Genomic DNA, 14702 nt, shown 5'->3' with positions numbered 1-14702 from the left:
TTCCACTACCACCTGTTCCTGCTACAAAGAATCCCCGGCCCTGTACCTCCAGCTTGCAATGTCCCTGCCCCAGCCACCTCCGGCAGGCCCCTCACCTGGAAGCGCGTGCGCTCCGCCGCATACACTTGGTAGTGCAGCATGGCCTGCAGCACCTTCTTGTGGCCCCCCGGCACGAGGCACACAGCACCCAGGATCTCCAGCACGGCCACCTTGGTCTTGCTGTTCTCCGTGCGGAGGCTCTGTGCGATGGTGCTGATGGCCTCAGGCTGTGCCAGCACATGTGCCCGCCCTTGGGAGTTGTTCATGAGGGCCTTGATGCAGCCGATGAGGGAGGTGTGGATGCGGCTCTCACAGGTGGCGTGGTCCATACTCCGGAGGAAATTCAGCAGAGAGCTCAAGCCTTCCAGCTCGATGAAGCGAGTCACAAACCTACTCCAGCCAGAATCATTAGCAAAAAAAGGTACCCTGAGTTTGCATATTGTTCTGTATACATTGCGGGAAGTTAAATCAATACTTGTGCATTACCATATACACATGTATCCAAGTCCCACCTACAGTAGCAGCTTGGTTCATTCATACAGTTTCTCTGTAGCACTGAAATTCGATCACACCTGCAGAAGACTTACATCTCACTTGCATTTTAAATACTTTTACTTTGCATGTCATTGACTGTCAGTTGCAAAGCTTTGATGGTGTTTATGTGAAAGGGGAGGATCATGATCAGTATTACAGTTGTTCAACCTAAATCCACCTAGAGCAATTCTGAAGACTCATCCATTGAGGATGGGAATTAAGAGTATTACAATCAGATAACAAAGAGGGCTTCCAGACAGTGGGGCCCTTGGAGTCACTGAGTCAAGGGATCAAGGCTGGGGAATCTACTCTTCAAGGGATCCTTAGAGAAACAGCAGAGAGTTAACTAGAATGCCAGCAAAAAGGCAGAAAACATTAAAAACCATTTAGCGCAGGGGTTCTTAACCCGGAGTCTGTGTTCCCCTAGAGAGTCTATGCAGAGAATTTAGGAGTCTATGACTTGGATGGAAAAAGAAAATTTCATTTTTATTTTTGCTAACTTCTAACTGAAATTTAGCACTTCTTTCAATATTGAATATAGACAATAAATGACAGTGGTATTGGCAGAACCTGTAACTTTGTCACCAAAAGAAATCACAGCTCTTTTTATATCAAATTAAAAATTATAGTGGTTATCATACCCACTGATAGCTTTCAATTTAAGGCAAATTATTGCTATCAAACTGTATTTGAATTTAACTGATTTTTAAATCCTATCTGTCTTATCTATTTTATTATTTAAAAACATTAGTATGATAAGTGGTGCATAGGTTTCATCCAGGTGCCAGAGACATTCATGGCACAGACAGAGAAAAGGTTTGGAGTCCTTGATTTAGTAGGAGGATAGGAAATGACCTGGGGAAATGGGCATAACTGGAGCAGAAGGCACCACTACAGTTAAAAATCCACCATGATCCCAAGTGCATTTGTGCATAATAGTATATTGTACAAATAGGATATACTCTCAAATCGTTAAGGCTTTTTTATTTTCTTCTGTCACATGCTTTTCACTATTTCACAAAATTTCCACAATTCCTCTATGTAACTTTTGTAATCAGAAGTAAGGGAAAGAAAAATCAATAGAAGTAGGAGACAAGCCTCCTGCAGAGAAGAGTGTGTGTTTGTGTGTGCAGATGAGTGCTTTGGTCAGGGGACTATGTGCAAATATGCTAGCACGATTCAGGCTGTTTCCCTGTCCACCCTGCGCAGATGGTGGGGCTAGAGGAATTATGAAGGCTCATTGCCTTCACTTCCTAACCTTCTCCATTTTTCCTGAACTCCCTTCCCATACCAGATCCCCACTCCTACCAGAGAAAAATTTAAAAAAGGGGGGGTGGGGTGGGGGGGAGATAGAATGCTCCGATTCTTCTTGAGGTTCTGTTTCCAGGCACAAGAAGACTCAGCCCAGACAAGACACGAGTGCACACCTACCTACACCCACACACACACATACATGGGGTGACCGGTGGATTGCTGGTAAATGTTCAACAACTGGCTCTCAGGGAAAAATAATAAAAGATCTTATTGTAGTTTTTGCTGATGTCCATGGTATAATGCTCCCTGCATAGCTAGTGTCAGGCTACCAAGGTGCCATCCATCAGTGAATGTGGAGCTGAGAAGAGAGGTACTGGTGTGCACCATTATACAGTATTTCCACCATGCAGAATAACGGGCATTAACTCAAGAACACAGATAATAGCAACATGTAGTAAACTAATTAGGGAATAATACGTTTTGAATATTTAGTACCTTTTCTTTCTTTTATAGAATTCATTTAACTGTAAGTTTATATAATTTAATTCTAAATCATAATTACCTTTCACACCTGACTTGTAAAATCCCTGAAAATTTAACAGCGGGCTCTCACATGCTGGAACGAGTCAGTTCCAGCACACCACTGGGCTGACCCAGACGCAAGGAGAAGCCATGCGGCTCCTGGCCTCCCTTTGGGCCCCTGCACGTGTGGTCTGAGAAGAGAGGCGTCCTCCTAAGGCCTTCAAGATTGCTCAGGCAAGACGCCCGCCTTCCGCTCCGTGGGACATCTCATCTCCCCCTAGTGGTCGGAGGACTTCGTAGGCCACGCCTGCCTCCTTCCTGGTTGGGGCACCCAGGCTTCCCTCCTCCTCGTCAAGAAGCATCTTTTCTGTTTGGTCTCTCTCCTGTTCTATCCTCCCAAGAAAAACAAACACCTGCCCTCAATTTCTCTTTAGACAGCTCTTGGGGACCTAAGGAGGGAGGAGCGGTCGGTTTTCTCGTGTTGATCTCCCACGCGCCCCCAGCCTACCCATCCCCGGGAGGAGCAGAGGGAGCCGGGAGGGGACACACGACCTCGGGGGCAATGCTGGGGAGTGGAATCAGCCAGGGGGCCAGGACCCAGGACGGAACAAGCGCTGCAAGAAGCTTCTGGAAGTGGAGGGGAGCCAACCGGACGTGGGAGGAGGTGCGGTGGGTGGGATGGAGCGCTCACCTCAGGGGCTGGGTCCGCAGAGCCGTCTTCAGGTCCTCCACAACTCGGTTCCTCACCTCCATCCCCTCCTCATCGAAGGCGCACAGACTCTGCATCTGAGCAGGTAGAAGGGAGGTCACCAGGCTGCCTCCTCCCCATTCTCCTGAACCCCCAGCCCAGGGTGGTCCGGGGCCGCCCTCGCCCAGGCAGGACGTGGCTTACTAAGACGGTGTGATGGTGGGTGAAGTGTCAGGTTCTGAGGAACCCGGATTCTGGTCCTGGGCTTCAGTTTCCTCATGGTAAAATGGGGAGCATTATTGGCCCAGACCGTTTCCCAAGGCTGTGTGATGTCCAAATGGGCTAATTAATGTTTCAGTGGTTGTGGGACATCTAAAGTCCTACAGAACGGGGAGAGGTCTCGGGGATAACTGGAAAGATGCTGAGCTCCAGGGAGTGGGGCATGAGGTGCAGGGAAAGATGACTGGCAGGATCCGCCTCTAAGGCTCCCTCTCCTCTCAGCTTTCCAGGAGGGGCAGGGCAGGCGGGGCGCTCACCGCAGCCATGGAGTTGATGCGGTCGATGTAATAGTCGGGCCAGCTCGTCGCCAACTTGTTGGGGTCCTCCTGCTCCTGGAACAAGAAGTCGTTCCGTATGAACCAATGGGCCAGACCCACCCCTGGCCTGTGATTCCGAGCTTCATTCTGAGTTAGTGGACAGAATCATTTCCCAGGGCCACCCAGACGTAGTAACTTCAGGGAAGTTATAAAATCTCCCCTTTTCTTCCTTGGTAAAGGGGATAATGAACATTTACTCTCATGACCAGACAATGGCATTGGCAGAAACCATGCAGATATATATACTTTCAAGGAGCAATGTGTACAATTAAAAAAGACATAACTTATTTTCTTTATAACATAACTGTTCTGATCATATTTAATAAAATACAGTTCCATGTCTATTGAATCTAGTAAAATCTGTGCTTATATTTTGTATGAGGAGGGGGCATCTAACATGGAAGCCTTGTTACAGGAGTGGGGCAGAAATGGTCTGAGCAGACCGGGCTGAATTACTAAAGATTAAGAGTGTCATTCAGGCTAACGCAGGTGGGAAGGGTATTACAGACAGAGAAAGTGCCACATGGGGGTTTGTGGGGAGATTACATACAATTTGGTTTGGAAGATAGTGAGAGATGCCTTTGCATTTTAAAAAACCTTTTACTCTAGCTGTACAAGAGATCAACTCAAAAGAACCACCAATTTGGAAAGTAGAGAATTATGAGACATGATTAGCTGTTCCCAGAATTTCCTTCCTTCCCTCCCTCCTTCTTCCTCCTTCTTCCTTCCTTCCTTCCATCCATCCACCCTTCCATGTTTGACTTGAGCTTTCTTAAACCTGTTTTTCTCAAAATGAGATTCATGGACACAGGGCATAGTATTCTGCAGGTACCTAATAGATGCGCACTGAGTATACTAAACAATGGCTTATAGTGTGTGCAGCCCATGCATCTTGTCACCAGGTCTCAGACTCCAGCACTTTTCTCCCTAGCAGACTTTCTAGCAATGGTGTAGCTGCTTGCCACCACTGGCTGGGTACTTAGACTCTGTAGGCCTTCCTTGCCTCATACGTAGAATAAAGGACTAGATTTGATTGTTTCTCAGGTCCCTTTCACCACTAAAATGATGTAGGAATCTAATTCTCTAATTTTAGACCATGAGTCTGGTTCACTATGGATCTGTAGGTGGGACAAATATCCTGACCAGGAAGAGTAAGAGAAGAGCTGAGAATGGGAATGGGGAGCATGAAGGAGAAGCAGCTCAGAACCCACCCCAGACCTGCCTATCTTCTCCCAGGAAGGAGAAGATCCGAGCCTCAGATGTTGGAGTAATCAGGTCCAAAACCCCAAATACCTGTACTCTGGGATCAAAGGAACAACCTCAATCCAAGTCTGAAAACTGGGAAGGCAGAAGGGAGGCCAAGGAAAGAAAAACAGAGAATAAAAGAAAGACTAAAATAAAACAGAAAAGAGGTAATAGAGACACACATAGAAAGAGATGTGCAAAAGAGAAATAAAAAGATGTTTTTAGTAATGCTTCCATAATTTAGTAAGCTGCCTCTTATCTGTTACTTTTAGAAGTAGAACTAAAGTTGAAAAATGTAAAAAGTATGTATGTAGAGAGAAAGACAGAACAAATAAAGCAGAAAGCACAGCCAATGGAAAAGTAGAGGTGGGGGGAGATAAAATCCAGTCAAGCCCCAACTAGAGCCCAACGGGCTCCTTTCTGGGGAGGAGCCTAATGACACCTTTTAATGAGCAAGAGAAGGAGAGGGAGGAAAGGGTGGGGAGAAGAGAACCGATGTGTGACTGCATGTTTGTGGCCCTGCTGAGTCCCAGCCTGGAACAGGGCAGAAACTCAAAGACCCAAAAGAGGACAACCCCCCTTCCCTAAACTGAGTCCTTACAAGAAAGCTGCTCCCAGCTGTCGCCTGGGGCTGCTCACCCTCCATCCCTGGGAACAGGCCTGAGCTGGGTAAGTCGAGCTTTTCATCTCTGTATCTGTAACTAGCACCATTCCCGGACCTCAGCAGGCACCCGCCTGAAGGCTGTTTGAAAAGCAGGATCCTATTTCTAAGAGTGTAAGCTCCACAAGGGCAGGGATTTCTTTCTTTTGCTTGTTTTTCCTTAAGTTTTATTCACTGTCGTTCCACCCACACCCAGAACCCCGCTGGCACATAATAACTATCGGCTGGGTGAATGATCTGACACAGACAAGGGCTGTCCCAGTGCTGTGGCCCCTGAGCTGGCACTGGAAGGGGGTAGAGATGGCACCTTCTTCTTGCTGCAGTAGATCTGCCATTTCTTCTCTGGGGGCAGTGCAAACACAGCCTCCCGGTTTTTGTCAGTGAGATCCAATTCATCCTGAGAAGGCAAGAAGAAAAATGTCAGAAACCCAGAGATGGGCAAGACGAGAACATTCTGCCCTCTGGGACATTGCATTTCCCCAGACCCATCCCTCAGCCTCATTACCTTCCTCCCAAAGGACATCAAAGACAAGGCAGAGCAAGTCTTCGTCTACTAGACATACAAACTCGATCCCCTTGCCTCAACCCAAGCCTGTGCTTCCCGTACTGCCTGTGCACCCCCACCTCATCTCTGCAAATCCACCCTCCTCCTCCATGACCACCCGCTTTGCTTTGCCAGCCTCTAATCTTCTTGCCCAGCATTTCTTATCTTCCTTTCCTCATCCTGCCCAAACCTGTCAACCCCTTAAGTCAAGTCCTGAGAAAGGAAGTTGCCAGGCTAAAGATCAAGTGCTGCCTCACTCCCATATCCTTGTCCCTACCCTTCATGCCTCCCTGCCCTTGAAGTCTCTCCCCCGGCAATTCTCAGGCTCCCCCAACCTCTGAGTGGGTCCCAGGACAGACCAGGGAAGACTGGTGAGGACAAGGGGCTCAGCAGAACGGGAAGGTCATAGAGTGTCAGAGGGGGCGTTAGCAAGCTCCTTGGGCCACAGAACCACACATGATGAGACACAAGGCTCCATCAGCCTGGTCCACACTTTCCAAGAACTGGAAAAATACACCAAGGTCAAGTTTGGGGTAACTGTATAGGTAGTCTGGGGCGACTCTGTAGGTTCTCTGTGCTCGACGGCCCCTGCAAAGTTCTCTTAGGGAAGCTTCCTTCTCCAGGGTTTCAGGAGCAATGCCCTGTTCATTACAGAAATAGCTTAAGGGCCACAGAGAACAGAATGTACTGCAACTCAGTTACAGAGGGTTTTTCCCTTATCAAAAGCAAAACTCACTTTAAGGCAACAAAGCATAACATTACTAAACCTTTTTATTTATAAAGAACGATAAACAGAGGAAATCATATCTAAGGAAGTACAAGTATCTATCTAGATAAGGGTATTAAATCTTGATATCTATGCTCTTTTCCCTTTACATTTTTATTCCAGAAAGAACATTTAACCCTTTCCTTTACCTAGATCAGAACTATCTAACAGAAATATAATATGAGCTACATATATTTTTTAAGTTTACTAGTCACATTATAAAAGTAAAAAGAATGGGTGAAGTTAATTTTAATAATATACTTTCACCCAGTATATTACAAATAGCACAATTTAAACATGAAATCCATGTAAAAATTATTAAGGAGATATTTTACATTCTTTTTATGAATTACAGCTTCTAAATCTGGTGTGTATTTTTACACTTACAGTTCAGACTAGCCACATTTCAGTGCCCAATAGCCCCACATGGCCAGTGGCTGCCATATCAGGTAGCACAAAGAGAATCTGAATTAATTCCCTAAATTTAATTGCCCTTAGAATTAGAGACTCCTGTAAATTTAATGCCAAACAAAGGGTCTTCTCTAGACCAGCTCTCAACATATCCCAGAAACATCCTTAGTCAAAATTCCCAGAACACTGCTTGAGGCTTCTTCAGCAAATCTTTCCATGGTCAGAATCAGAAATAAAAGAAAAATTAGAGTTACGTGCACCATCCATTTCCTGCACAAACTCTGCACCTCATCTACCTCTGTGCCTTTGTTCATGCTGTTAGTTCTACCCTGTCAGCCCTTCCAACTCACACACCCTAAGCACCCTGATCTAATCCCCATGGCTCCAAGTTGGCTTCCTCCAGCAAATCTTCCATAGCCCTTCCCAGGGACAAACAACCTCTTCCTTCCTGAACTCCAAAGCAGTTTATGGCTGTCTTCCGGTTATTTCCACGCAGGTCTTTCTTCCCAGTGCTCTTTCATCACTAAATCAATGGACGAATCTCAGCAATGCTGCTTGGCCCAGGCAGCAGACTACTCTGCTGGCCACTCCCACCCTGTCGAATCCCTCTTTCCTGGTTTCTTCCACAGCCACGCTCTCCAGGCGTCCTCCTCCTTCACTCTAGGTTCTTGGTTGAGCTCCCTTGATGGCTTCTCCTCATCTATCCTACCCTTAAGTGCTGAAGTGCCTAGGGCACCATCTTGAGTTCTTTTTTCTCCTCCCTGTGCTGCTTCTCCCTAGGCAAAGCCTTCTCACCCATTCCCAAGGATTTAGAAATCATCCCAGACCCACTCGTGTCTGTGTCTCCAACCCACTAAGTTTCCTGAGCTCCTGACTCTCAGACCCAACTGTCTCCCATACCTCTCTACTTCAGGTACTTCATACACTTCTGTACTGTGCTTAAAGCTTATTTATTTAAAATTTACAACAGCCCATTTTATAGATGAGGAACCTGAGGCACAGAAATTATATAAATTAGGCTCATCAAGCCAGCCTACCAATTCTGAGTCTTCTCCAATATCACAAATAGCTCTTGAATCCGTCTGCTTCTCTCTAACCTTACTGCTAATATTCTAGTCCAAGCCACCATCCTCCCTAGGTTGAGGTCAATCAAGAGCCTCTGAGTACCCTTCTGCAGCAGGTCGCCCTGAATTGTCTTTTAGCAAAATGGATCAGGCACCTTGAACCTCTGCTTAAAGCTTCTAGTAGATTCCAACCACCATTTGGATTAAATCCAAATTCTGTAATTATTCTGGTCTCCATTAAGTCCCCTAAAAGGACCCAGCTCTTTTCCAATGTTTCGTCTACAGGGGACCCTCTGCCATTATGCCACACCTCTTCACCTATGTAACCATCACTTTCTCTTTGGATCTCAATGGAAATGTCACTGACTCAGGAAAGCAACCCCAGCTCCTAGTCTGGAACGAAGCTCCCTACTAAACATTCCCACAGTGCCCCTGAATCTTCTCTTTCCTAACACTCACCACATTCATTATTGTTCAAGACCAGTTGGCCCTGCTAGACTTCATGTTCTTGGAGGTAGAAACTCTGTCTTATTGCTCATCTCTAAATCCCTAGCCCTGTAGGGGCCAGCACATAGCACTCTCTTAGGAAATATTTTTCATTTGTTTGACTGATACCTGACACTAGCCTCCTTGCAGGCAAAATTTGTCTGATTCACACTTGCTTTTAACAAAGTGATTTGCAAGGAACCCTGCCCACTAAAGATGCTCAATAAATAACTGTTGACTAAAAGGCTCAAAGAACAGCTCTTGTCATGTCTTTCTTTCAAAACTCATGCACACTATTCAAGAAAAGCTTCCTAATAGCAATCAGGGTTATATGTTATTCTGCACTATTAAACACTTCATTTCCTCCTATCCTAAGGTAAGGTATAAATCAAGACTACAATTAGTTTTCCTTAGCCGGATGTGATGAGGAAGCAGGACAAGTTTTTCATACAACCTGCATGCTTTCATCTTATAGTGGTTCTGTTTCATCTTCATTCCAAACCACATGACACTGTTTCTCTACTGGCTTGTCTGCCTGCCTGCTATAAAATCAATGACTGAAAACTAATTGTAGATGAATTTATGTTTACTGCTCTACACAGGTGCTCATGCCTGAATCCTAAGTAGATGCAGGATAACCATTCCAGACCTGAACCTCCATATTTCTATCAAACCATCCCCTGCTTAAAAGTGCTCAAATGTGTGCCATAGGATCCCACACCATCCCTTCTTTCTGCCTCTGAGATGAAAGATCCCAGGGAAATTTCAGAAAACAGAAGAGAGAAAGATGCCAAGTATTCTGATTTGAAGCTCCTCACTTTCTTGTTTCACAAAAGCCATGGATCTGCCTCCTTCTTTATGGTGGCCTAGCTATTGCACCATGAGATCTAAAATTCAATGAACATGAGGAAGGTCCATTCTTTCAGGGATACGTTTTATGTTTTGCATCCCAGTGAGTGACTTTGTTTCTCTCACATAGCTTAAGTCTCCTGGGGGGTCGATCTTGGTCAAGTAGAGTTTCAAGAGCAGAGATGCCAGCACATGAATGTCTCCCTTCTACCCTGCTCTGCCTGCTCCATCCACCCTCCACCATATTGTCACCACCCTCCCTTATCTGTCCCCTCACTGACCACCAGCTCTGCGAAGCGGACATTAAGCTCCTCTGGGTTTGGGATAGGGCTGGAGAATTCCATGTACTGCAGAGGATGGTTGTCCCGGAGATTGATCTCAGGAAGGTCGCTGCCCCCAAAGCAGCACAGGAAGCCCAGCCCATGGCGGCTCCTCTTGCGGGGGGCCATGGTCACTGAAGGCTGGGGGTCAGCAGGCAGGCGCCCTAGGTCCTCATTGCGATCTGGACATGAGAAGAGAAAGTACAGAGAGGTCAGACATGGCAGCTAGACAGGTGGGGGTAGCAGTCACTCTACCATCTTAACCTCTTTGCCCCATACTGATAGGAGCCCTCTCTGCAAACTCAAGGTACCCTTCCCCTCTCCCACAGCTTGTCTGTCCCCTCCAGCCCCATCAGCCTGGGTCATTAACATGTTGTCTCCACCATATCCTCCCATTGTTTCTTGCCACAAACGCTTACAGATTCTCCCTCCAGGAAGGGGCAAGTCACAGACTATGAATTCCATGTAGTCATAACTGGAGCCATTGTACCCTCCCCATGATTGTGTGGATAGGCATCCCTGTTCACTGGGAAGGCTCACTTACTCAATCCTTTCAGGATCTGGGTATACTCGACTTAAAGGCTTCTTCCAGTGGAGAGGGAAGGATTGAAGTAGACTGACAAAGAAGACATGGGGCTGATTCTAGAGCAGGGCTCCTGGAGTACGGCCTCCAGAAAAGGAGCGAATAGAAAGCTTCAGATACTTATACCATTTTCTTGTTTGGATGAGTTTAAAATAACAACAGGGCACTGGTTTACCCATCCATCTAGGAAATAGAAGCCAATTGCCCTCATCGAGGTCATCCAAGGGAATCATTAGAGTGAACTCAGGGCAAGAGAACAGGGATTATCATGGGAATGGTGCTCAGTATAGTAAAGGAAATGTGCTAATATCTGGTCGCCAGATCAACGTAGAAGATGGCACTCTGGCCAGGACATGAACTGACAGCAGTCAAAGGTTGAGTGGTTGTTAGAACAGAAGAGGTTAAGTCTGTTCCTTGCCACTGGGAGAGTCTAGTTTAAAACTGAACAGTTTGAGGATAACACTGGCCTCAGTCATTGATGCCACATAGTCACTAGATAGATTAAGCCCAGATGTCGGTAAACAGTCCTCCCAAAAGGGTAGGCTCATCCTTGGCCACTGGTTCCTAACCATGCTATCAGGCAACCTAGACAGTTCCTTCAGTTGAGAGAGTCTAGTTCAAATACCAAACAGTTGCCCAAACAGATTCTCCTCATCCCATGCCTAAATACCTTAAATTTTTGGACATAAACATAGGATTCTGCATTTATTCCTGAATATCATTGGTTTGGGGTCAGTTTTGATTTTTAGCTATTACTTATAGATTGGGTCTTTGACAGAAACATCAGAACGCCTCCAGTCTTCTCCCACATCATTGTTAAAAAATGACCACAAGGGCATAGGCAGACCTTGGTTACACAGCAATTCCCTCTTGGAATGCCAGAGAATTATTTATCAACACACTCAAGGTACAGTTCTTCAACAAGCTCTGAATCTATGCTCTTATATGGTCCTTCTTTCTATAATGTTATCATATGAGATTTTTCCTAAAACCTGTGGAACTCATGACATGCCAAACTTAAGGCATTCCCTTGAGCCAAACTCTGGGACATTATTAAAAAAAAATTTTCTGAAACACAAAATCACCAGACCCAGTTGGGTTCACTGGTAAATTATACCAAAATTTAAGGAAGAAATGATACCAGTTCTTTACAATCTCTTCCAAAAAAAAAAAATAGAAGTTCATTAAATGAGGCCAGCATTACCCTAATACCATAACCAAATAAAGGCATATAAGAAAGGAAAACTGCAGTCCCAATATCTCTCATGACACAGACGCAAAAGTCCCCAAAAGAATATTAGCAAATTGAATCCAATATTGCATAAAAAGAATTTAACACCATGATCAACAGATTTATTTATCCCAGGTAGATAAGGTTGGTTCGACACAAAAAATATAATAGGAGAGCATGGTGGGAAGATGGTGGAGTAGGAATCTTCAGGGATCAGTCTCTCCACCAAAACAATTATTGAACTGGCAGGAACTATCTGAATCAACTATTTTGAAATTCCAGAGTCTAGTGAGCACTATGGAGGTAGAAGTGGGGAAAAAAGCTGGTAAACTGCAATAAATACCAGTGAGTTTCACCATCCCTGCAGAGGCTACCTTCCCCCTTCCCCCAGCCTCACGGTAGGCAGCAGTGGGGACTGGAGTGCCGGTTCTTGGCACAGCTTTCTGGTGCCACGGTGGGACATAAATAACCAGTCCTCCGAACTCTGGGAAGGTATGGTCTGATCACTGATCACTACCCTTGGTCAGCTACTTCAGATCACTGGGGGCTGGTTCTGAGGGCAGCCATTGTTCCAGTCCCCTTGGGCAAAGGCAGTAACCTTCCAAATACCTATGGAAAACAGGTAGAGGGCTGCATTAACTGGGAAGGTGCTGAATCAAGAAAACACAGCTTCAAAAGCCATAGAAGAAACTCCTAGAGCCCTTGCTGGCCCCCCTTTCACCCCCTCCACAATGTGGAGTAGAACCAGCTTTCACTCCCATTGTGCATTTCTGGCCCTGATCCAGAGGGAGCAGGGTGGCCCTTGCAAGCATAATGGGGTCCGTGTATGTCAGGGCCAATATATTGGGTGGAAATCTGAGAGAATGAGCTGGGAAACTTTTCTCTGGCTCACCCACCCAGAGTTTGTCCTGAGGGCAAAGAAACAGCTTTCAGACAGTTGAGAAAGTGTAAGAAACAATGAAGTTGAAGCAGCCTGGGACAAAGGACTACCTACATTAAGTCACTCAAAAGAGTATCCAGGAGGGAATAAAAATTTATTTCAAAGTGGGTAAAGGGGGTATTCTCTCAGATTCCTATAAACAGTAAACAGGGGATTCCTAAGTCTCTAGAAAGAACAAGCCCAGGAAAAGAAGCAGGATCCAATGATCCACACAGGCTCATATAACACTGAGAAGACCCTGCACTCTGCATTCGACTTGGGATGATTTTCTTGAAAGGAAGGCTAACTTCCGAAGTGAAACCATCGGCTAGAACAGAGCCAATTTACAATGACAGTGGAAGGTGCTTTGTGTGCTTTGATTTCTTTGTTTATATTAACTCCTGGCATTCAAGAAAATCTCTGTCATAACAAAACCTGGATACAAATGAAAAAAATGGACAGCTCAGGGAAAAACCCCAAATTTAACACTTTAACATATTCAAATGTACAGTGTACAATAAAAGATTACAAGATAAACAAAAGAACAGGAAATGATGGTCAATCCAAAGGAACAAGATAAAAATCCAGAAAACATCAGTGAAGAGGAACAGACTTCAAACTTAACAGACAGAAACTTGGAAAAACCTGATCCTCAATATGCTCAAGGAGATAAAGGAAAACACAGAGAAAGAATTAATGGATGAAGAAAATAATGAATCAACAATATGGGAATTTCTTTCAGATTCTCAGTAGGAACCGAACAAAAATAATGGAGGTGAAGAACACAATAACTGAAAAGAAAAATTACCTAGATGATTTGAAAAGCAGATTGGAGATGGCAGAAGAAAGAATCAGTGCTCCTGAAGACAAAAACAATTGAATTGATTCAGGCTAAGGAACAACAACAAAAAATAAAAATAATAAAAAAAGAATGAACAGTGCCTAAGAGACCTGTGGGAAAGCCTAACAATATATTCATTACGGGTATCCCAGAAATAGAAGAAAGAGGGAAAGGGACAAAGGGAAGATTCAAAGAAATAATGGCACAAAACTTTCCAAACTTAACAAGACATTAATATGCACATTTAAAAATACAAAGGAACCCCAAACAAGATAAACTCAAAGAGAACCCCACCCAGACATATAATAATCAAATTGTCTAATGCCAAGGTCAAGGACAAAGTTCTGAAAGGAGAAAGAAAAAAGAAATAAGTTATGTACAAGGGAATCCCAATACGATTAAGTACATATTTCTTATCAGAAACCATGTAGGCAAGGAAGAAGTGGTACAAAATACGTAAGGGCTGAAAGAAAGCAATTACCAACAAAGAATTTTATATTCAGCAAGACTTTCTTTTAAAAAAAATAGGTTAAGATATTCTAAGATAAACAAAAATTGAGGGAGTTTATTATCACTAGACCTGCCCTACAAGCAAAGCTATACAGGGAGATTTTCAGATTGAAAGGAAAGGAAACTAGACAGTAGATCTAAGTGGCATAAAGAAATAAAGACACCCTGTAAAGATAACCACATGTGTAATTATAAATGCCAGTACTGTAGCATTGTAGTTTTTGGTCTGTAACTCCACTTTTTAGTTCTTACAGGTGCTAAAATACAAATGTATAAAATGTCATGATAAATCTATGGTTTTGGACATACAATGTTGGGAGTCATAATTTATAACAAGTACAACAAAAATGTGGGGGGACAGAGGGGTCTAGGTACAGTGCACATGTATGCTATTAAATGTGTTGGTATCAGATCAAATATGATTGTTGTATTTTGAGGATGTCAACCTTTTACCAATGGTGACCACCAAGAAAATACATGAAAAATGTATTCAGAAAGAAATGAAAGGACCCAAAAGGTACAATAAAAACAAACAAATATAGAAGTAGGTATTAATGGAAGACTTGAGGGTCAAAAAAGGCATAAGACTTACAAAGGCAAAAGAACAAAATGACAGAAGAAAATACTGCATTACTAGTA

At 44.4% G+C, this 14702-nt stretch overlaps 1 protein-coding gene across 1 annotated transcript in view; it reads right to left on the bottom strand.

Annotated features, from left to right (window-relative positions):
* The window catches only part of DAAM2 (dishevelled associated activator of morphogenesis 2), a 71250-nt gene that overhangs the window by 33330 nt on the left and 23218 nt on the right, over positions 1 to 14702 (bottom strand). Inside the window, 5 exon segments of the mRNA XM_004462878.5 lie at positions 96 to 429; positions 3041 to 3135; positions 3574 to 3648; positions 5847 to 5936; positions 9941 to 10161. Coding sequence (XP_004462935.4) covers positions 96 to 429; positions 3041 to 3135; positions 3574 to 3648; positions 5847 to 5936; positions 9941 to 10161 — 815 coding nt within the window.

This window comes from Dasypus novemcinctus, chromosome 11 (assembly GCF_030445035.2).
Source record: "Dasypus novemcinctus isolate mDasNov1 chromosome 11, mDasNov1.1.hap2, whole genome shotgun sequence".
NCBI classification, from domain to species: Eukaryota; Metazoa; Chordata; class Mammalia; order Cingulata; family Dasypodidae; genus Dasypus; species Dasypus novemcinctus.
Note: the sequence above shows the minus strand (reverse complement) of the source record. Positions and strands in the feature narration are given on the sequence as shown.